Source organism: Nomascus leucogenys, chromosome 14, assembly GCF_006542625.1.
Source record: "Nomascus leucogenys isolate Asia chromosome 14, Asia_NLE_v1, whole genome shotgun sequence".
In the NCBI taxonomy this organism is placed as follows: Eukaryota; Metazoa; Chordata; class Mammalia; order Primates; family Hylobatidae; genus Nomascus; species Nomascus leucogenys.
Window position 1 is genome coordinate 18,304,615 of NC_044394.1, and position 23,723 is coordinate 18,328,337.

At 37.1% G+C, this 23,723-nt stretch overlaps 1 protein-coding gene across 1 annotated transcript in view; it reads left to right on the forward strand.

Moving 5' to 3' along the window:
* The window catches only part of ERLEC1 (endoplasmic reticulum lectin 1), a 31,397-nt gene that overhangs the window by 6,731 nt on the left and 943 nt on the right, over positions 1 to 23,723 (forward strand). Inside the window, exons 2-13 of the mRNA XM_003262371.3 lie at positions 637 to 741; positions 2,216 to 2,296; positions 3,761 to 3,838; positions 3,978 to 4,041; positions 5,291 to 5,325; positions 7,634 to 7,857; positions 7,950 to 8,079; positions 14,570 to 14,731; positions 15,479 to 15,538; positions 18,974 to 19,098; positions 20,414 to 20,491; positions 20,731 to 20,806. Of these exons, the coding sequence (XP_003262419.1) occupies positions 637 to 741; positions 2,216 to 2,296; positions 3,761 to 3,838; positions 3,978 to 4,041; positions 5,291 to 5,325; positions 7,634 to 7,857; positions 7,950 to 8,079; positions 14,570 to 14,731; positions 15,479 to 15,538; positions 18,974 to 19,098; positions 20,414 to 20,491; positions 20,731 to 20,806 (1,218 nt within the window). The remainder of the gene's footprint in view (positions 1 to 636; positions 742 to 2,215; positions 2,297 to 3,760; positions 3,839 to 3,977; positions 4,042 to 5,290; positions 5,326 to 7,633; positions 7,858 to 7,949; positions 8,080 to 14,569; positions 14,732 to 15,478; positions 15,539 to 18,973; positions 19,099 to 20,413; positions 20,492 to 20,730; positions 20,807 to 23,723) is intronic.

Sequence of the window (23,723 nt, forward strand, 5' to 3'; positions counted from 1 at the left end):
TAATCACTATTTTAACTTCAATCTGTTGCATTCCTCCTTTTTTCTTTATACTCCAAACATTATTTTGTTCATTTATTTTCCTATTATGACACAGGATAAAGTTTATTATCTTCATTTTGTAATTAATAAATATGTTGATAAAACCACCAAAAAGAATGAAAGCATGTCCTTTGCAACCACATGGATGCAGCTTGGAGGTCATCATCTTAAGTGAATTAAGACAGAAACTGAAAACCAAATACCGGATGTTTTCATTTGTAAGTGGAGGCTAAGCGTTGAATACACACTCAAAGACGAGAACAATAAACACTGGAGATTCCAAAAGACAGGAGAGAGGGAGGGGTGACAAACTACCTATGAAGTACTAGGGTACTATGTTCAATACTTGGGCGACAGGAATATTAGAAGCTCAGACTTCATCATCATGCAATATATCCATGTAACAAACCTGCACATGTACCCCCCGAATCTAAAATTTTTGTTAATGTATGTAGCATATTTTCCCTCCTTTTAAAATAATCATCTGTTGAAATGTTAAATTAGTTTAAAGAATCTTTCTTCCAGGTAGGACTAAAGTTATTCAGTGTGATACAATTTCACGGAGAACATAATGTATGTTTTTTGTTCTATTTGCAGCCCACAACTGGAGTTTTGTATAAAGAAGATAATTATGTCATCATGACAACTGCACATAAAGAAAAATATAAATGCATACTTCCCCTTGTGACCAGTGGGGATGAGGTAAGTTTTTATAAATATATCGATAATCCTGTCACCAAAAATATTTATGTAAAACATTGTAACTACATACTTTGAAGTAAAATTGAATAACAGATTTCTCAATGCTGTTTTAGCATAAAAATATTAATCACTTTTAATATTCCTTAATTCTTTGATTTTGCAGTTTATCTTGGGAAAAATTAGCAATCAATTTTTTTAATTTTATTTATTTATTTTTTTTGAGACAAAGTCTCACTCTATCACCAGGCTGGAGGGCAGTGGCGCGATCTTGGCTCACTGCAACCTCCGACTCCCAGGTTCAAGCAATTCTCCTGCCTCAGCCTCCCAAGTAGCTGGGATTACAGGCACACGCCACCACACCCAGCTAATTTTTGTATTTTTAGTAGAGACGGGGTTTCACCATGTTGGCCAGGATGGTCTTGATCTCTTGACCTCATGATCTGCCCACCTCAGCCTCCCAAAGTGCTGGGATTATAGGTGTGAGACGCCACGCTCGGCTGCAACCAGTTATTAATGTTTTGAATGAAAATCTAACTCCACACTTGCTTTCTTTATAGAAATTAGGGTTTTAAAACAAGATACAATTTTTAAATGTATATGGGACTTTTTAAATAAATGATTGTTTATAAATAAGTCTGTAGGTACCCCATGCTTTCTCATTATCTTAGCCCATGCCCTTTTCTTTCTCCTAAAATGCCCTAATTGCCTCTTATCCATCCTTCAAGGCAATGACTTCTTTCAAGATGAAACAGGAGAGGCAGCATGGTAAAATGGAAAGGACACCAGCCTAGGAGCCAGGAGGCTGAGGTATAGGCTATAGCTAGCTGTGGAACCTTGAACAAATTTGAAACTCACTTCCTCCGCGCAGTAAATGTATTAAGCCAATTCAGTAATATTTTCATGATCTGGAAAATAGAAATATTAAACTCAGTCCTTTACTGGGTTTTGTTCAGATTTGAAATCTAAGACCACTATTTTAAGTCTCCTTGAGACACACACACACACACACACACGGCATTCAAATCTGAAATGTAAAAATACATAGAAAACTGAAAAGTGCCTTAAAACTTTCCAATATATCCTATAAGATTCAGCTATTCTAAGGGCTTTCCTTGCTAAGAATTTGTTTGGGTACAAGCATTTAAAAATTCTGAAATAGGTTTATAAGAATTGTTCAGGAAACTGATACTTAAAAACCTTTTTTCCTTCCATTCTTATGAAAAACAAAAATACATTTTAAAAAAACTTTTTTTAAGAAAGCATGAACTCTGTGAAGATTATTTTATGGCTCCATATTTTATACTTGGGTTCATTTGAAAGAAATGGCATACCATAGGATCTTGTTAAACATTTTGACTTTTTTTCCCTTTTATTTCTAAGCATTTGTGATTTGAGTAATGAGTTAATACCCAAACAGCAAAGTTGGGTGAAATTCTAGAAAAACTGTAAGTATTAAACTCCAATTCTTTCTTAGGAAGAAGAAAAGGATTATAAAGGCCCTAATCCAAGAGAGCTTTTGGAGCCACTATTTAAACAAAGCAGTTGTTCCTACAGAGTATGTATTTTATGTTTACTTGATGACTAGAAAATAGATTACCAACAGCCAACAGACCTTTGAAAATACCGTTTCTTCTTTATTATGTTGTATCAGGTTTTTTTTAACTATTATTTTAGGTTTAGGGTTACATGTATAGGATTGTTATACAGGTAAACTGTATGTCACAGGGGTTTGGTGTACAGATTATTTAGTCACCTAGGTAATGAGTGTAGTACCTGATGGGTTGTTTTTTTTTTCTTTTAATCCTCTCCCTCCTCCCATTCTCTACCTTCAAGAAGGCCCCAAGTCTGTTATTCCCCTCTTTGTGTCCATGTGTTCTCATTTTTTAGCTCCCACTTATAAATGAGAACATACAGTATTTGGTTCTCTGTTCCTATTGTATCAGATGTTAAGTTAGGTATAAATATAAGTTCTTTCTTTTTTTTTTTTTTTTTGAGAAAAGGTCTCATTCTGTCGCCCAGGCTGGAGTATAGTGGCATGATCACGACTCACTGCAGCCCCAACCTCCCACGCTCAAGCTGTTCTCCCACCTCAGACTCTCCAGTAGCTGAGCACCACCATGCCCTGCTAATTTTTGTATTTTTTATAAAGATGAGGTTTTTCACAGTGTTGCCCAGACTAGTCTCAAACTCCTGAACTCAAGCCATCCACCTGCCTCAGCCTTTCAAAGTGCTAGAATTACAGGCATGAGCAACTGTGCCCAGCTAGTTATTTCTTAATAATATCTTCTTCATTTAAATTCCTGTCTAGTATATGCAGCAGATACCCAATAATGCCAATAACAAATCATGTCACTTACCAAGCTGTTTTGAATGTTTTTCAGTTCAAAATAAAGTTTTCTTCTTCTTTTTTTTTTGAGACAGAGTCTTACTCTGTCACCCAGGCTGGAGTGCAGTGGCACGATCTCAGCTCACTGAAACCTCCGCCTGCCAGGTTCAAGCACTTTTTCTGCCTTAGCCTCCCAAGTAGCTAGGATTACACGCATGTGCTACCACACCCCGCTAATTTTTTTGTATTTTTTAGTAGAGATGGGGTTTTGCCATGTTGGCCAAGCTGGTCTTGAACTCCTGGCCTCAAGTGATCTGCCCACCTTGGCCTCCCAAAGTGCTGGGATTACAGGCATAAGCCAGTACACCGGGCCGAGTATATAATAGAATTTTAATTTAAAATGCTAACTGTTCTTTTTTAAGCTATGTAGAAAATTATCCCTAAGCCAGGTAATTATTACAGACCCCAAGTGTATTCTAGACCTATTTTCTTCACAGAATTCTCACATAGAGCTAGCGAAAATAATGAATAGACTTCAGAAATTTCACATTTTTTTGAGGCATAATTATAAGTGTCATTTAATGAAAGCTTACTCTGAAATCTTAGGGGAAGTCTCAGCTGCTTCAAATGTCAGAAAGTAATTCAGCTGAGTTATGTGGCTTTTGTGTATTGAAATATATCCATCTTTTTTAGATTGAGTCTTATTGGACTTATGAAGTATGTCATGGAAAACACATTCGGCAGTACCACGAAGAGAAAGAAACTGGTCAGGTGTGTTTTTCTTCAAAATATTATTATGAAACATTATAAGATGAGAACTTTAATAATGAGATTGATAGTTTTAAAGTTGTATCCTTAAAAATGTCTTTGCAAAATACTTAGTATATTTTTATTTTACTTTCCAATGTAGAAAATAAATATTCACGAGTACTACCTTGGGAATATGTTGGCCAAGAACCTTCTGTTTGAAAAAGGTTGGTGTCTACCCAGTGATTTGACAGTAATGCTGGAATTTGGTTTAAAATATATGTTCAAATTGGAATTTAAGAGATTTTTTTTTTGGACATTGTATGAATTTTAAAATACTGAAATAGGCTGGGCACGGTTGCTCACACCTGTAATCCCAGCACTTTGGGAGGCCGAGGCAGGAGGATCACAAGGTCAGGAGATCGAGACCATCCTGACTAACATAGTGAAACCCTATCTCTACTAAAAATACAAAAAATTAGCCGGGCGTGGTGGCAGGCCCCTATAGTCCCAGCTACTTGGGAGGCTGAGGCAGGAGAATGGCGTGAACCCGGGAGGCGGAGCTTGCAGTGAGCCGAGATAGCGCCACTGCACTCCAGCCTGGGCAACAGAGTGAGACTCCATCTCAAAATAAAATAAAATACTGAAATAGGTTTCTGAACTGTCCCTTACAAAACTTTCAAAGAAGTCTTTGTTTTCACCTTTTTTTTTTTTTTTGAGACAGTCTCTCTTTGTCACCCAGGGGGGAGTGCAGTGGCACGAACACAGCTCATTGCAGCCTGGACTTCCTGGGCTCAAGTGATCCTCCTGCCTCAGCCTCCCAAGTAGCTGGGACCACAGGCACATGCCACCATACCCACTAATTTTCGTATTTGTTGTAGAGATGGAATCTCGCCATGTTGCCCAGGCAGGTCTCAAACTCCTGGCTCAGGCGATCCCCCTACCCCAACCGCCCAAAGTACTGGGATTGTATGCATGAGCATGAGCCACCATGCACAGCCTAAAAGCTTTACTAAAATAAGTAAGGAAAAAACATGTTTATTAAAGCAGAAAATAGTGAAAACAATGCCAGGTGCATGTTAGTGTTTTATTTATATAGTGTTACTCTTCTGCTTGGCTTAAGCAAAGTTATTATATGTAGAAATAGATATATCTCTCAAGTTGTGGAATATGTTTATTCTATATTCAGACTGGTCAATTAATTTAATATTAAATTTTTCACTGAGATAAAAATACCTCGAAAGAAAATTATTGTGGCCAGTTTTCTGCCTGAAATAGAGTATTTCCTAGGTAAAGATTAAATATGACTTCCTTTCATAAAAACCATTTCAAGGAAACTACCTTTAAAGTAGTAAGATAAAAATCGTATGTGTTTTGGACCTTCTTTAGAAACAAGTGTAAGGTTACAAAGGTGGTTGAAAACTTAATTTGTATCACATATGTCACTGCTCATTCTTTACACTTATTATTCCACAGAACGAGAAGCAGAAGAAAAGGAAAAATCAAATGAGGCAAGTGACAGATGTTGATTTTTTTACTCTTAACACTTAGTGAGGTATAAATTTATATAACCTAAGTGACAGAATATAGCTTTATGTTCTTATTCTTCATCTATCAAATACCTCGAAGGATTGGGTCAAAGAATCTTTGCAGTATATTCATTTTTTCTGAGAAAAGTTACACTGTGGTCTTTCTATTTACTCTTAAGATTATATAAAAATAAATCTATCACTGATGTATCTGGGAAAGATTCTGTAATAGCATTGTATCACTTCTCTGCTTAGCAGTGGTTCTCTCTATATAACACTGGAAACTATTAAGAGTTCTGGTCCCCATTTCCTGTGGGCAAAACAGGTAAACTATAATGTAAATAACAAGCTACCAAACTGCAAATCTTAAAAGCAGGGACAGTCTTTTATCTCTTTACCCCACAGTTCAAAGCAGAGTGTCAGACATATTATAGGCACTTCATAAATGTTAACAAAAAGAATGGATAAATGATTTCTGTAACATAGAGTCATTTAAAAAGAATAATTCCTCAGGAAACCTAATCACAATTTTTAAATCCCAAAAATTTTTATAGAGTTTTTTAAAATAACTTATTAATAGAGGATATTTCCATAAATGGCTTAATATCATACTGATACTTTTTTTAGAAGTAAAGTAAAATGGCAGAGGCCTTGAAAATTATTTAAAAGTGATGCCCATAACTTAAAAGGGTAGCTTTGGAGAGACTTGATAAGCTAAGCACAGACACACATAACATTGCTATTTTAAAAGATTTTAATTTTACAGACTACCTTTGAGATTAAAATAGTTATTTACTGTGACTCTGGAAGACAGCAAAAGATGGAATTCAAAGTGTAAAATGATAAAGGAAGAGGAAGAAAATGCTAAGGGAAGAAAACTTTTTTGAGCCCCAGTTTATAAGCCAGACACTGCCAGACATGTAACAAAAGCTAATGTTTAATTCTCCCAAAAACCTTTTAATATATAGTCATGAATCGCTTAGCAGTGGAGGTGCATTATAAGAGTTATGTAGTTAGGTGATTTTATCATTGTGCAAACATAATAGAGTGTACTTACACAGACCTACATGGTATGTGTATTTTTATTTATATTTTTTTCCCATAGAAAACCAAGTTTGCGGTACCATTACTGAGTATCAGTCATTTCTGCTACCGCAATGCCGATATCAAATACGATGTATCAGATTTCTGTATATGCTCCATTACAATCTTAAGGGGCCATTGTCTTATATAAGGTCCATTGTTGACCAAAACATCATTATGCAGTGCATGACTGTATATTATTATTCTACTTTTACAAATGATAAAAACTGAAATTTATTCAAAGCCATAAATCTAGTAAATTTAAAGCTTGGATTTGAACCCAGGATTTTCTAATTTCAGACACTAGCTTAAAAATCACATACATATAAGGAAATCTCAAAACATTTTTTCCTGAAAACATTTATTTATTGCTGGTTTCGGACATAGTGCTGATAGGGTACTAAAGTGATAGAAGATGAGATCCCTGCCTCCAAAGAGCTTGTTTGGACATATTATTAACAGTGCCTTTTTAAAGTTCTTAGAGTAGATTTTTCTTGTGTTTATGTAGAGAAAAGTATAGGAGCTAACTTCTTAGTGATCCTTGTCTTTTCAGGTTCTGTCCTTTATTCCTTCATTCCATGAAAATGTTTTAATGTGTCTTTTGCTGGCCTTGAGTATATTTATATAGGAGTTTACATGCTGGATAGTATTGCTGTTAATATTAAAAACGGGGAAGAAGAGTAAGCAGATTGATGAACCAGTCAGTACTGTATTTAAGCTTCTGTTTTAGAATACCGTGTTTTACTATACAACCGTATTTTTTGGCAAATCAGCCTTCAGAGCTATCAAATCTAAAACTCTAACAGAGCCATTTACCGAGAGTTTAGAAAAGAAAGCTCTGAGCATCCCAGTATAGTAAGTTTCTATATTTTATCTTAGTCTCTTTCTTTAGAACTGTTGAGAATAATTCATATTAATCATTATTTTGTAGCCCTTTATATAAATGTGCATTTACTTAACATGTTAATTTTGGCACTAAATAATCTTTTTGCTGTATTAAACTAGCTCTGAAAATACATATTTGCTCAAATAAAAACTTACGAATCAAAATAATATTAGAAGGAGAACTTAAAATATAGAAATATTACCTTTCAGTTAATAAGTAAAATGTAGTTTTCTTCCTTTCAGAATAATAAGTTCCTCTCCCACCCCCAGTCCCATCTCCATGTCTAATGAAAAGTCTGTCTTATACTCTTTTTTTTTTAAGATTCCCACTAAAAATATCGAAGGTCAGATGACACCATACTATCCTGTGGGAATGGGAAATGGTACACCTTGTAGTTTGAAACAGAACCGGCCCAGATCAAGTACTGTGATGTACATATGTCATCCTGAATCTAAGCATGAAATTCTTTCAGTAGCTGAAGTTACAACTTGTGAATATGAAGTTGTCATTTTGACACCACTCTTGTGCAGTCATCCTAAATATAGGTAGGATGTGCATTTAATATTTTAAACATAAAATGCACACATGCTTTAAAGTGTTCTGTGCATAGCTTTAATGCTTTGTTCCTACTGAATAGGTTCAGAGCATCTCCTGTGAATGACATATTTTGTCAATCACTGCCAGGATCGCCATTTAAGCCCCTCACCCTGAGGCAGCTGGAGCAGCAGGAAGAAATACTAAGGGTGCCTTTTAGGAGAAATAAAGAGGTATGAGAATTGTCTAATGATAGCTTTTTGGTGCTTCATTTTTAAAATTTCAGAGCATATGTCAGTATTTTAATGATTTCTGTAGTATAATGGTAGTAATTTATTTTACTGGCCCAACCTTTTGAATTTCATTTCTTTTCATTGATTTTAATCCTTTTCCTTATTCTAGTACTACTCAAAGTATTTTAATATTCTCTTATATTCATAATTTCATAATATTTTAAAGTTTGACATCCTACTCATTATAATTTAATCTTTAGGTATTTGTCCCAGCTAACCCTCTTGAAAAAATAGACTAAAACCCATCTCTGTCTCCTAATACATTATTAATTCTTCAGCTCACTGCTGCCCTTTTAACCACTTCTCTACACTGCCTCCCCATTTTAATATATTGTCTTCCATTTTCATCTGCCTGCTGGGCATAGCCATATACATTTTTAATCTCACACTCATCATTTTTTTCTCTTTCATGCTGACCCTTTTCTTGCCTTCTCCTGTGTTCTACCCAATTGACCAACTAGAAAGCTAAGTCATTTTTCTTACCTGTATCTCTTCATTTATCTCTAACTCTAATCATTCACTAAAAGGTATCAGTGTTATATTCTAAAGGCTTTTCATTTTCAAATCCATCCTGTCATTAGTTCAGGACTTCATTATTTCTTGGAACCGGAAACTGGTCTCTTAACACATCCCCTTTCTAATTCTTCCCACACAGCTGATAAAATGCTCTTTCTGAAATTACCCTTTGCTTATGTGTTTAATCTCTTGGTAGTTAACACATACTACATCTCAGGATAGAATAATCACTCGTGTAATACAAACCCCTTTGTGGTCTGATTCCAGCCTCATCTTTCATCACCATTCCCTTTATCCCAGCTGTTTTGAACAACTTAGAGTTTCTTAAAAGTACCGCAGTTTCCCTCTGTCACCCAGGCTGGAGTGCAGTGGCATGATCTCGGCTTACTGCAGTCTCCGCCTCCCGAGTTCAAGCAATTCTCCTTCCTCAGCCTCCCAAAGTGCTGGGATTACAAGCGTGCGCCACCTCACCCGGCCCTCCTTGACTTTCAGTATACTGTTTTCTTCTTCTCTTGTGTTGTCACCTCCCACCCCTTCTGCTCATGAACTTCCACTTATGCTTGAAGCTGTGATTCCAATGTTACTTCCTTTGGAAATGAGCCAAAACTTCCAGTGGATTAACCCAGGAAGAGATAACTACTTCCTCTTCTGTGGTCTTGTATTTCATTCAGTCCTCCATCATAGCACTTACATGGCTAAGACTGGTTGTTTTACCTATGGGTGTTTCATTAAACCAGAAGGCAGAAGAAACTAATACTTGGCTGCAAGCCTTGTTTCTTCACTTCCTCCTGAGTACTTCTGCAAAAATATTACTGGACTGTTTGTGCATGTTGTGACCAACACTGTCATTCTGATAGGAGGAAAAGGTGATTAATTCCACAGTTTAATTTGAAATGCTATATTAAAAGATTTGGGCTAGAATTCTCTTCTGGTCTTCCTTTTGATAGTAAAGTATACTGGCACATACTTAAAAGTTAGCTCAATCAAAATGCTTCATAAATCCCAGCTTTCATTACTCTTCAAGGAAAAAATGCCAGTTTACTTCTCTTTAATTAATGTGTTTAGTGTGGGCATGGTAGCTCATGCCTATAATCCCAACGCTTTGGGAGGCTGAGGCAGGAGGATTGCTTGAAGCCAGGAGTTCAAGACCAGACTAGGCAACTAAAACCCTGTCTCTACAAAAAAAAAAATAAATAAATAAAAAATCAGCCAGTGGTATAAAAGTCGTGATAGCATATAGCTGTAGTCCCAGCTATGCAGCAGGCTGAAGTGGGAGGATCACTTGAGCCCAGGAATTCAAGGTTGCACTCAACCTGGGTAAAAACAGTGAGACCCTATCTCATAATTAATTAATTAAATAATATGTTTAATCTGCCAGTCGAGAAAAATTGAATTTTTTAAAGCTGCAGATGATAATGCTTTAAAAATATTTAGCTTAGGCCAGGCACATGGCCCACGCCTATAATCCCAGCACTTTGGGAGGCCGAGGCAGTCAGATCACTTGAGGTCAGGAGTTCAAGACCAGCCTGGCCAACATGGCAAAACCCCATCTCTACTAAAAATACAAAAAAATTAGCCAGGCATGGTGATACACACCTGCAGTCCCAGCTACTCGGGAGGATGAGGCACAAGAATGGCTCGAACCTGGGCAGCAGAGCTTGCAGTTGCCTAGATTGCACCACTGCACTCCAGCCTGGGCGACAAAGCGAGACACTGCCTCAACAAAAAATGAAAATAAAAAAATAAAAATACTCAGCATTTTTTTTAATTTCTAATTTTTGTATAGCAGGTGTATATATTTATGGAGTACATGAGATATTTACATATACTCTTTTGTTGTTGTTGTTGTTTTTGAGACAGAGTTTCACTCTTTCCCCTAAGTTGGAGTGCTGTGGTGCAATCTTGGCTCGCTGCAGTGCAATCTTGGCTCACTGCAACCTCCATCTCCTGGGTTCAAGTGGTTCTTGTGCCTTGGCCTCCTGAGTAGCTGGGACTATAGGCACGTGTCACCATGCCCAGCTAATTCTTATATTTTTTTAGTAGAGACGGGGTTTTGCCATGTTGCCCAGGCGGTTCTTGAACTCTTGGCCTCAAGTGATCTGCTTACCTCGGCCTTCCACAGTGCTGGGATTACAGGCATGAGCCACCCCGTGTGGCCGGGTACGTGAGATATTTTGATACAGATATGCAATGCATAATAATCACATCTTGGAGAATGAGCATTTGTCCTTTGTGTTACAAACAATCCAATTATACTCTTTTAGTATTACTGACTATAGTCACCCTGTTGTTCTATCAAGTAGTAGGTCTTATTCATTCTAAGAGGTTTTTTTGTACCCATTAACCATCCCCACCTCCTTCACAACCTCCCACTACCCTTCCCAGCCTATAGTAACCATCCTTCTACTCTCTATCTCCATGGATTCAATTGTTTTGATTTTTAGATCCCATAAATAAGTGAGAACATGGGATGTTTGTTTTTCTGTGCCTGGCTTATTTCACTTAACATAATGATCTCCAATTCCATCCATGTTGTTGCAAATGACAGGATCTCATTCTTTTTGTTTTTGGAGATGGAGTCTCACTGTGTTGCCCAGGCTGGAGTGCAGCAGTGCAATCTCTGCTCACTTCAACCTCCAACTCCTGGGTTCAAGTGATTCTCTGCCTCAGCCTCCTGAGTAGCTGGGATTACAGGCACCCATCACCACGCCCAGCTAATTTTTGTATTTTTAGTAGAGATGGGGTTTCACCATGTTGGGCAAGCTGGTCTCGAACTCCTGACCTCAGATGATCCACCCACTCAGCCTCCCAAAGTATTGGGATTACAGGCATGAGCCACCGCACCCAGCGACAGGATCTTATTTATTGCTGAATAGTACTCCATTGTGTATGTGTACCCTTTTTTTAATTCTTTTTAGTAGAGAAAGGGTCTTGCTATGTTGGCCAGGCTGCTTTCAAGCTCCTGAGCTCAAGCATTCCTCCTGCCTTAGCCTCCCAAAGTGCTAAGATTACAGGTGTGAACCCCTGCACCTGGACAACCCTACATTTTCTTTATCCATTCATCTTTGATGGACACTTAGGTTGTTCCCAAATGTTGGCTATTGTGAACAGTGCTGCAACAAACAGGGAAGTGCAGATATCTCTTCAGTATACTGATTTCCTTTCTTTTGGGTATAGACCTAGCAGTGGGATTGCTGGATCTTACAGTAATTCTATTTCTAGTTTTTTGAGAAAGCTCTAAACTGTTCTGTATAGTGTTTGTACTAATTTACATTCCCACCAACAGTGTACAAGGGTTCCCTTTCTCCACATCCTTGCCAGCATTTCTTACTGCCTGTCTTTTGGATAAAAGCCATTTTAACTGGGGTCAGATGATATCTCATTGTAGTTTTGATTTGCTTTTCTCTGATGATCAATGATGTTGATACTTAGTATCTTTAGGGTACATGTGCCATATGAAAATCTTAGGTGATACTGTAGGATGAGTAGTTAGTTAAATCTGATAATCTTTATTTCAGAATCACTTTTTCATAAATCTGTTACACATAACTTTTCTTTTGAAAATGTATATTTAGCATATGGTTTGCCTCTTAAGTGTGGGTCAGCCTTTACCATACAGATAAAGAATTTTTTTCTTTTATAAACAAAAATATAAATCTGGCTATCAGAGTTTTGGTTTGATGTTCTGCCTATTACGTTAATTTAGAGATTACTGGACTATTAGGAGACCATGTAATGAATTTTCTGCTCTACTATATAAACTACCATCCTATTCTTATTAGAATAATTTTCCTTGAAAATAGAGGTTCTGTCCAGAAGTAGTAGTAATAAAGGGTCATGCTTCTATTCTTGCCATCTCTTCCCCTTATCTCAGCTGCAGGTTTCACTATGCAGCATTATTGTTTTTCTTCATTAACCTTAATAGAGGTCTCATGTATTCCCAGGTTATTAGTTTAGTCTATTAGACCCTCACTCCTTTGAAGTAATGGCGATATTTGCCTCATTTTTAATACTCAGCACCTAAAATAATGCCAAAATATAGTAGGCTTTGTATGTGGGAAAGGTATACAGTAAAGTTCAGAGACCTTTCAGAAAATAAGACAGCATCTTGACAGTCCTTGTTCTTCCTAATATTGGGAGGAAGAGAGAATAAGGTCATTGTTTTCTGGAGTAACCATCCAGTGACTCATACAAGCTGAAATAGAAGCAAAAGAACCATAGTTGGTTAACGGTAACTACAGCAAGTGAAAAAGGAGACATAGTATCCACCATATATTTATTGGAAACCCATATACTATCTAATTTTTATAAATCATTCATTCATTTATAATCGGTGCACTCACTTTTTAAATTCTGGTCTTGGGCAAGCTGGTCTCGAACTCCTGACCTCAGATGATCCGCCCACCTCAGCCTCCCAAAGTACTGGGATTACAGGCATGAGCCACCGCACCCAGCGACAGGATCATTTTGCCAGTCAATACCCATTTAACCACCAGATCCTAATTTTTTAACCTCTTTAATAATAATTACCCTTTTCTCTACATCCAGCCCTGTCACTCCCTTACTTTAGATTCTCTTCATGTCTCACCTGGGTTACTGTAACTCCTAACTTGACTCTCTTCCTCTAGATTTGTCCCTGCTATTCCTTCTTCCTTGCCACTGCTGAAGTAATACTTAAAAATATCGTCACAGCACATCTTTGCCTAAATCCTATAAAATGATGTCCAAATCTCTCAGCATTTAGTTTTCTACCATATAGCACCTGCTTCTCTCTTTAGTTTTAAATATCATACCCCCACATCTTTGGTTTTACCTCTTCCTCAAGTCTATATGCATATATACACACATAGTCACAGAACACACAGATAAACACATAAATCACAAATTATTCTTCATGTTTCAAGAATTGATTAAGGGTTTTTCTCTTTGTGAAGTCTTCATATTTCAGTTCTTGGTCAAAGCCTATTTAAGCCACCTCTTCCTCTGTGAGTCTACTGTCCCCTGTGCCCTTATTGCCTTTTTTTTTTCTTTGTTTTGAGACAGAGTCTCACTCTGTCACCCAAGCTGGAGTGTAGTGGCGTGATCTCAGCTCACTGCATCTTCCACCTCCCAGGTTCAAGAGATTCTCATGCCTCAGCCTCCCGAGTAGCTGGGATTACAGGCATGCTCCTGTTACATTTTAATAATTGTAACTAATACTCATATTTATTCGAACCCAGCTCTCTTTACCCTGTTTGTTATTCTTTCTTTACCCTTAGTGACCACATTTTCCAAAACCAAATGTAGGGACACAGAGCTTAGCAAGTAGCAAAGTACTTATTAAGAATAATGAGACAAGGTTGGGCGCGGTGGCTCATGCCTATAATCCCAGCACTTTGGGAGTCCGAGGTGGGCAGATTACCTGAGGTCAGGATGAGACCAGCCTGGCCAACATGGTGAAACCCCGTCTGTACTAAAAAAAAAAAAAAAAATACAAAAAAAAAAAAATTTGCCAGGTGTGGTGGCAGGCTCCTATAATCCTAGTAATCCTAGCTACTTTGGAGGCTGAGGCAGGAGAATTGCTTTAACCCAGGAAGCGGAGGTTGCAGTGAGCTGAGACTGCACCAGTGCACTCCAGCCTGGGTGACAGAGCAAGACTCCATCTCAAAAAAAAAAGAATAATGAGACAAAATATATGAAATGGAAATTAACCCTTCATGTTTAGGATGGTCCTGATAGATGAAACTAACATTTGTCTAGAGCTTTCCCTATGCTAAGTGCTGCAAAGTCCATTGTCTTAAAATGTATTAAAAGCAAGTGGACAATTTATTTTTCAAATTTTCTGCCATTTAAAAATAATAAGTTAAGCCATAACTGAAAAAAAAAAAAATTAAGTATGGCATGGAAACCCTTAAACGTGTGTGTTTAATTTTAGGAAGATTTGCAATCAACTAAAGAAGAGAGATTTCCAGCGATCCACAAGCCCATTGCTATTGGCTCTCAGCCAGTGCTCACTGTTGGGACAACCCACATATCCAAATTGACAGATGACCAACTCATAAAAGAGTTTCTTAGTGGTTCTTACTGCTTTCATGGGGTGAGAAATAAATCTTCAGTTTAAATATTTATTTTACAATTTTACCTGCCAGCTGTGGTCAGTGGGCATCAGCAGCACTGAAAAGAATTTTTCTATAGAGAAACGACAGGATCCTTTCATCCCCAAAGAACATTTTCTTTTTGCGGTCCTATACCCCCACATCTCTGTAATCTAATCCATAGCTTTTATGTTCTGTTTATTTCACAAGGTAAAAATTTGACCTTTTGTCTGGCAATCATATGTGATTCTGGTTGATTGCTAGAATGAGCATGTGATTGTATATCCCACATTTCGGTTATGTAGCAATCACATTTCAAACTTGAATTAACATCTTCCTTTAAAAAAAAGAGACAGGGTCTCACTATGTTACCCAGGCTGATCTCAAACTCCTGGGCTCAAGCAATCATCCTGCCTCAGCCTCCCAAAGTACTGGGATTACAGGCATGAGCCACGGCACCTGGCCAACATCTCCCTTTACAAAGTTAAAAATTTTGACCCTGACTATTAGTACTAGTGGGAAATACAGTTACTAGTGGAATTTTTGTTTTATTGTATTTAAAATTTTACCAAGACCGTGCATATTCTCTGTATTTGTCTTTAATTTCTCAGTAATGTTTTCTTTTAATATTCAACCATACTATTGCTTTTTCAGGTTTTAAAAATAGCATGTATTTCCATTACTGTCATGTGGCATTATTGAGAGAGGCCCAGTGCTTAACTTGATCTAATATGTTTTCTTTTTTTTAGGGTGTCGGTTGGTGGAAATATGAATTCTGCTATGGCAAACATGTGCATCAATACCATGAGGTATAGAATAGCATTTATATGTCATTCTACCACTAGATGGTTTAAAGTTTTAAGAATCTGCTGTAGAAAAAAAGAGGGGGAATGGTATAACTTTTAATTATGAGATGATTTTAATATGGTTAGTATAATCAAAGTATCTCCAAATTTTGGAAAATAGAACAGTTGGTATTAACCAAATTGGTAACCTTAAAGTGATATTGCTTATTAATTACTCATATGCTTCTATTACTGTGAGCCTAGTAGAATAATGAGCTGTTGTGGCTATATCTCTTTTGCTTTGATCAAGAAATTAATCATTCTTATAACTCATCTTTAAATTAAGAAAATGAATTAGCCGGGAGCGGTGCCGCATGCCTGTAATCCTAGCTACTCAGGAGGCTAAGGTGGCAGGATCATTTGAACCTGGGAGGTGGAGGAGGTTGCAGTGAGCCAAGATCACAACACAGCACTCCAGCCTGGGTGACAGAGCGAGACTCCGTCTCAAAAAAAAAAAAAAAAAAAAAAAAAAAAAAAAAAAAAAAAAAAAGCTAGACTCCTCAAAAAGCCAAACAAACAAAAAAAGAATGAAAATAAGTGATAAGATCATACATTATCACTAGGGTTACAAAAATTGGGTAAATACAGCAAGTTTCTCAGCCAAAAGAATAGGACACCCTGGGCCAGGCATAGTGGCTCATACCTGTAATCCAAACACTTTGGGAGGCCAACGCAGGAGGATCACTTGAGGTCAGGAGTTCAAGACCAGCCTGGGCAACATAGCAAAACCCCTCTCTACAAAAAATTTTAAAAATTTTAAAAAAAGAAAATACCATATCATCTAAGTTTAAAATAAGTTTTAAGATTATACTTTTTGAGTTCTTATTCTTTTATTTATAATTTTATAACTCACCATATTCTCCCATACTTGAGCCAGCCTGCTTAAATTCTGAGGTTCAAGTTCCAATTATGTTACTTGTCCTACTTACACTTTGTTTAGTAAAGTAGGCTGCTAGGTATTGAAGACAAGCTTTAATTAATGAATGTGGACCTAGCTGCTTTAAAAGGCCGTTTTCATTTTCTAAAAGAGAAAATAATACCCAAAACAGAAAAGCATATATTTGCCCACTCATAATGTTTTCAACTGATCTCAAATTCCAAGACAGATCATACTGGGACAGATTGTCAATTCACGTTCCACATTTAAATCTTCCAAAATGAATGAGGCATCCATAGACTAGGATGTGTTGGGTTTTTTTGTTTTGTTTTGTTTTGTTTTTCACTTAAACCTGAAAGGTTTCATTTAAGTATTCTTTCCATTTATTCCTGCTACTTTGCAGATGTTTGTTTTTTTAATAACAATACAGAAAAAGGAAAAAGTACCATTGAACTACAACCCTTGTAATACCTGATGAGTTTCTTAATTAAAGAAATGTATGCCAGAAATTTTAAATGAGAAGTATCTGTCTCCTCTGCCATCATACCACTTTTCAAAAAAGTTTAACTACTGTTAACATTTTCATAGCCCTCCACAAGAAAAAAAATGCATATATATATATATAGACATTGGTATAACTTTTTTATTTATAGAGAAGGGATCATGCACTGCTCTGCCACTTGTTCTTTTCACTTAGTATCTTGGAGATTGCTCCATGTCAGCAACAATCAATTTCATTCTTTTCAGCAGATACAGAGTATTATGTCTGTACCACAGTGTATTTAACCAGACCTCTGCTAATGGACCTTTAAGTTGTTTCCAGTTTTTGCTGTGATATGTTTTAGTGAACATTTTTAAATAGTTCTGTTGGTATACTTTTGTAAGTATATTCATAAGGGACATTTCTATCAACATACTTCCTTGGTCAAAGTATCTGCATACTGGAAAATTGCCTTCCAGAGTTAGACCAGTTTACACTCCCATAAACAATGGCTACATTCCTATACACTTGCCAACACTAGGTTTTACCAAACTTATTTTAGCCAAGGTTGTATAACCGGAACTTTCTAGGGAACTCTGTTAGGTGTTTAGAGAGATACTAAAAATCATAGTAACTAGCAAATAAGGTGCTTACTGTATGCTAGGCACTATGTACTTTACACATATTAATTCTTTTGATATTCATAACAACCTTAAGAAGTGGTTATTGTTATTCCAAGATGAGGAAACAGAAACAAAGTTTCAGTAACTTGCCTAAAGTCAAATAGGTAGTAACTGGGGAAACTGGAATTCCAACCCAGGCAGTCTGGCTCCATATCCAACCTCTTAAAACACTTCACTTTGCTGCTCTAATTTCTGCCTATCCAGGAACTTAATCTAGTTGCTAAAAACAAATTTTATTAGCTATCTCTTACATTAGGCACTAAGCTCCACTGGGCATTGGCCCTGCTTGCTCCTTTGCCACCATAGGGTTTTGTTTTGTTTTGTTTTGTTTTGTTTTGTTTTGTTTGAGATGGAATTTCACTCTTATTGCTCAGGCTGGAGTGCAATGGCGCAATCTTGGCTCACTGCAACCTCTGCCTCCCGGGTTCAAGCGATTCTCCTGCCTCAGCCTCCCAAGTAGCTGGGATTACAGGCATGCGCCAGCACGCCCGGCTAATTTGTATTTTTAGTAAAGTAGTTTCTCCATGTTGGTCAGGCCGGTCTCGAACTCCCGACCTCAGGTGATTTCGCCCGCCTCTGCCTCCCAAAATGGTGGGATTACAAGTGTGAGCCTCTGCGCCCAGCCAGGGGTTTTTAATTCTACTAACCAGATATCTATTAGTGCCCAGCTTGGTTGTCTGGCATACACTATGAAGAAAGAAATCAAAGGAATGCAAGGAGGTACGAAGGAAAAGGAAGAAGAAAGAAGGAAGGATTTCCACATATAAGACAGTATATAGTTAGTGTTTAAGAAATAATAAAAGCAGAATGGGAAAAGGGGTTTCTGGACAGACAGTTCCAATAGAGAAATAAGTATGGTACCAAATGAATAGTGTAAAGATCAGTATAACATTGTGTAGGATGAAGTTATGCTGCAGAGGAAGAGATAGAGGCCAAAGATGTAATTAAGAATTGCAGTAGTATGTGATAGTATTATCTAGGTGTGAGAGATTAAACTCTTGGTTGTGGGGTGAGTTGCTGGCAGTGAAAAAGTAGAGGAAGAGTCTAAAGCTGAAAAATCTCCAGGAAAGAACTGATGGGACTGATCTGTAGAAGAGAAAAGAGATAGAAGAGCCAAAAATAACTACATTTAGAGCTATCCTGACTAGAAATTAGTTATGTTATTCAGAGAAACAAGGAATAAAGAAGATAATGTGCTTAAATTTCCACTCATTGAATTTGACTGACATCATTACACCTAAATATAGATATCCACTGTGCAGATAAAAACTAGCTTACAAGAAGGTCAGGTCATCAGCATAAATATCTACTTGATGATATCAAGCACACATTATCACAAATATTTTTTCCCGTATTAGGACAAGGATAGTGGGAAAACCTCTGTGGTTGTCGGGACATGGAACCAAGAAGAGCATATTGAATGGGCTAAGAAGAATACTGCTAGAGCTTATCATCTTCAAGACGATGGTACCCAGACAGTCAGGTAAAGATTCACTTTACTTGCCTTTGGTGCTAATTACTAGAGTTTCTAAAACCCAAAACATTGAAAAACATAAAAATTCAAACATTTAAGTAAAATCCCTGGTTAGTTTTTTTCAAGGGATATCTTTTAGGTTAGTTTTCTTTTCTTGGAGAAGCAACACAGTGTAATTAATAGTTCAGAGCACAGTCCCTGGAGTCAGACTACCTGGATTCAAATGCTGGCTCATCACTTCCTACCTTGGATAAATTACATCATCTTTTTTATCTCTCACTTTTGTCTAGTGGTATTTGCCTCATATGATTATTGTGTCATTTAAGAGGTAATTTATGTAAAGGAGAATGCCGGCAATAGCATGCAAAACCTGGGCTGCCGCCCTTAACAGTGGGGGTGATACATTAATGAGAGTGGCAGTGGTGTTAGTAACAATGGCTGAATTCTGTCAGAACTGAGGCTGTTTTTTAAAAACTACCTCACATCTCATTTAGGATATATGAGTATATCTTGTCAAAACACCAGTAAGTTAATCTCATTCCCCAAGAATAACTACACGTTAGCTTTTCTTGCAGACTCTTACTCGGTATGTTTTCAATTATTCTTTCTTGTTCCTTCTTGGGTATTACCTTTTCCTTCCTAAAAGAGATGATTTGGATTGTTTTCAGAGTGTACTGACTTTTCGGGCTGATCAAAGTCAAAGTCAGCAAAATTAAAACATAGACATTTAATTATTATACTAAACAGATTGATTTTTCTTATCCTTGTAGGTATATGCTTTATGTGAAAACAGTTTGTGGTATCATGTACAATATATGTTGAAGCATGAGTGTTAGACTGGTAAAATGAAGCTTTTCTTTGGATCCCGCTCATTTGAGATTGACAGTTTGGCCTAGGCTTTGTCTTCTATACTACACTGCCTAACGAACAGTATTTTAATGGGAGTCGCTTGATGGAGGACGGAAGCAAAGAACTGTTTCACAAAACAATATAGTGGGCTAGGGAAATTGATAACTTTAAAACAATTTTTTAAAGGAATCTAACCATAATTATTTGTATACAAATAAATAATATGCAAGTTGAAAATAATTATTATTAACTAAGCCAGTATGAAGTATCTCTCTCTTATATTCTCTTTATAGAATCCAAGAGACTGCCTCTGTGAGATAACCCTAAAAATATTTTTTTAAATAATATTTTATAGTCAGGTTTTTTTTAACTAAGGCAAAACTGATCCCTCTAACCATCTTCTCACCCTACCCATTACAGTTATTCTATTAGTGAGATTTTAGTTTAATAAAACTTGTGTGTTTCTCTGATTCAGGATGGTGTCACATTTTTATGGAAATGGAGATATTTGTGATATAACTGACAAACCAAGACAGGTGACTGTAAAACTAAAGTAAGTTAGACCATCAAATCATGCTGTATGCCTTTGTCTTTTAACTGCTTCCTGTGGACAAAAGTTTTATGTAAACAGTATAATTATGAATAATTATGAAAGTATACCATTTAAATTATTGATAAAATTATATTAAATCATACAGGGTCCACTTGAATGAGATTTTTAAGAGTACAGTTATTAACAGTGATCTTACTTTAAATGATTTGGGCAGTACCTTAAAGTTCTCTCTGTTTCAGGTGTAAAGAATCAGATTCGCCTCATGCTGTTACTGTATATATGCTAGAGCCTCACTCCTGTCAATATATTCTTGGGGTAAGTTAAAAAGAAAATAATCAAAAATTCAATTTTGAGCCATGTTTTAATTTTTTTTTTCTTTTTTTTTTTTTTGAGATGGAGTCTTGCACTGTGGCTGAGTCTGGAGTGCCATGGTATAATCTTGGCTCACTACAACCTCTGCCTCCCAGGTTCAAGCGATTCTTCTGCCTCAGCCTCCCGAGTAACTGGGATTACAGGCACGCACCACCACACCTGGCTAATTTTTGTATTGTTAGTAGAGACGGGGTTCCACCATGTTGGTCAGGCTGGTCTCAAACTCCTGACCTCAGGTGATCCACCTACCTCAGCCTCCCAAAGTGCTGGGATTACAGGTGTGAGCCACCATGCCCGGCCGCCATGTTTTAATTTTTTGCATCAAGTTTAGGAAGGACCTTCAGTAGTCTCCAAGGCGTAATATGGCCCACATACCACTCGTGTAATAGTTGACATGGTTTTTTTTTTTTTTTTGACATTTTTTATCGAGATATAATTTACATGAAATAAAATCCACAGATCTTAAGTGTTGAGCGTGATAAGTTTTGATAATTTTATACACCCATGTAACTATCACCCAAAACAAGGTATGTCACTGCAGAAAGTTCTGTCGTACTCCCTTCCAGTAAACACCCCTTAGCCTTGCTCAAAGATACCCATTTCTGATTTACGACATTGTAGATTAGTTTTGTCTCTTTTTTGGATTCCACATGAATGGAATCATATAGTGTATAATATTTCTGTACCTGAACTCTGACTCAGTGTAACACTTTTTGTTTGTTGGTGTTTTGTTTAGTTGATTTTTCTTCTATTGATACATAGTATTTGTATATGTTTACAGGTTACATATGATACTTTGTTACATCCATAGAATATGTAGTGATCCAGTCAGTGTATTCAGAATATTCATCACCACAAGCATTTATTGTTTCTATGTGTTGAGAACATTTCAGGTCCTCACTTCTCAACACATCTTAACAGAGGTCTGGATATTTACTCTTTGTATTTGTATTGCACATATTTTTTTCTCTGTCTGTGGCTTGCCTATTCATTTTTCTTTCTTTCTTTTTTTTAATAGAGATAGGGTCTCATCATATTGGCCATGCTGGTCTCAAACTCCTGGACTCAAGCAATCCTCCCACCTTTGCCTTCCAAAGTGCAGGGATTATAGGCATCAGCGACTACACAGGCTGGAATGCAGTGGCACAATCTTGGCTCACTGCAGCCTCTGCCTCCCAAGTTTAAGCAATTCTTGTGCCTCAGCCTTCCAAGTAGCTAGGACTACAAGCATGCACCACCATGCCTGGCTGATTTTTGGGTTTTGGTTGTTGTTTGTTTTTTTTTTGAAATGGAGTCTCACTCTTGTCACCAGGCTGGAGTGCAGTGGCATGATCTCGGCTCACCGCAGCCTCCACCTCCTGGGTTCAAGCGATTGTCCTGCCTCAGCCTCCTGAGTAGCTGGGATTACAGGCATATGGTACCATGTCCGGCTAATTTTTGTATTTTTAGTAGAGACAGTGTTTCACCTTGTTGGCCAGGCTAGTCTCGAACTCCTGACCTCAAGTAATCTGCCTGCCTCGGCCTCCCAAATTGCTGGGATTACAGGTGTGAGCCACCTGCACCCAGCCCATTTTCTTATTAATGTCTTTTGGTGAACGAAAATTTTTTATTTCATGAAATTCAATTTATCATTTATTCCTCTTTAATAGGTAATGCTTTTTGTGTTCTAAGAAATTTTTACTACCCCAAAATCATGAAAATATTCTCCTATATTTCCTTTTAAAGACTTTATGGTTCTACCTTTGATTATCTAATGCCTAAATGTGGTTTTCTCTGTGTTTATCTTGCTTGGAGTTCACTGAGCTTCTTGGATTTGTGGGTTGATATATTTTATCAATTTGGGGAAATTTTTGGACATTATCTCCTCAAAGATTTATTCTGCTCCATTCTTTTTCTCCTCTATTTCTGATACTCCAATAAGACATGTTAGTATAAAATTGTCCCAGAATCTCAGACACTCCTTTATTCCCACTTTTTTTCCTTTGTTTCGATTTGGGTCATTTGTATTAAGCTGTCTTCAAACTTGTTAATTCCTCTGCTGTGTCCAGTCCATTGAATGACTTTATCACTGATGTATTTTTTACCTCTTAACATTTCCACTTGGTTCTTTTGTTGTTGTTGTTTTTTATTTTTTTTTTTTTTTTTTTTGAGACAGAGTCTCGCTCTGTCACCCAGGCTGGAGTGCAGTGGCACAATCTCGGCTTATTGCAATCTCCGCCTCCCGGGTTCAAGTGATTCTCCTGCTTCAGCCTCCCCAGTAGCTGGGACTACAGGCATGTGCCACCACGCCTGGCTAATTTTTTGTATTTTTAGTAGAGACAGGGTTTCACCGTGTTAGCCAGGGTGGTCTCGATCTTCTACCCTCACGATCCGCCCGTCTCGGCCTCCCAGAATGCTGGGATTACAGGCATGAGCCACCACACCCAGCCTCCACTTGGTTCTTTTTTATCTCTACTGAAATTTCCTATCTGGTCATACATGTTTTCTTCATCATGTTTATTATACTTATTATAACATTTGATAATTTCAACATCTGTTCCATCTTTGGGTTACATTTTTCTTTACCTTTTGTTTTAAATACACTTAATTATTTTGCCATAATGTTCTATCATTTTTGTTGTGTAAGAGCTATGTATTCCTCTCTTACTCCTGTCCTTTGTTCCTTTTCCCTCCCCAGCTTGTTTAAAAATATTTCCTCCACCTATCTCATATTCTGTTATGGATGACTAAAAGTTGTTTTTCAAGAAGCTTAATTTGTAGAAATAATGTTGGATGTTTATCTAAAACAAGGACTCATGCCTCTAGCAAATATAACTACATGTATCCATTCAGCAGAATAGTACTGAAAAGTATTCAGCTT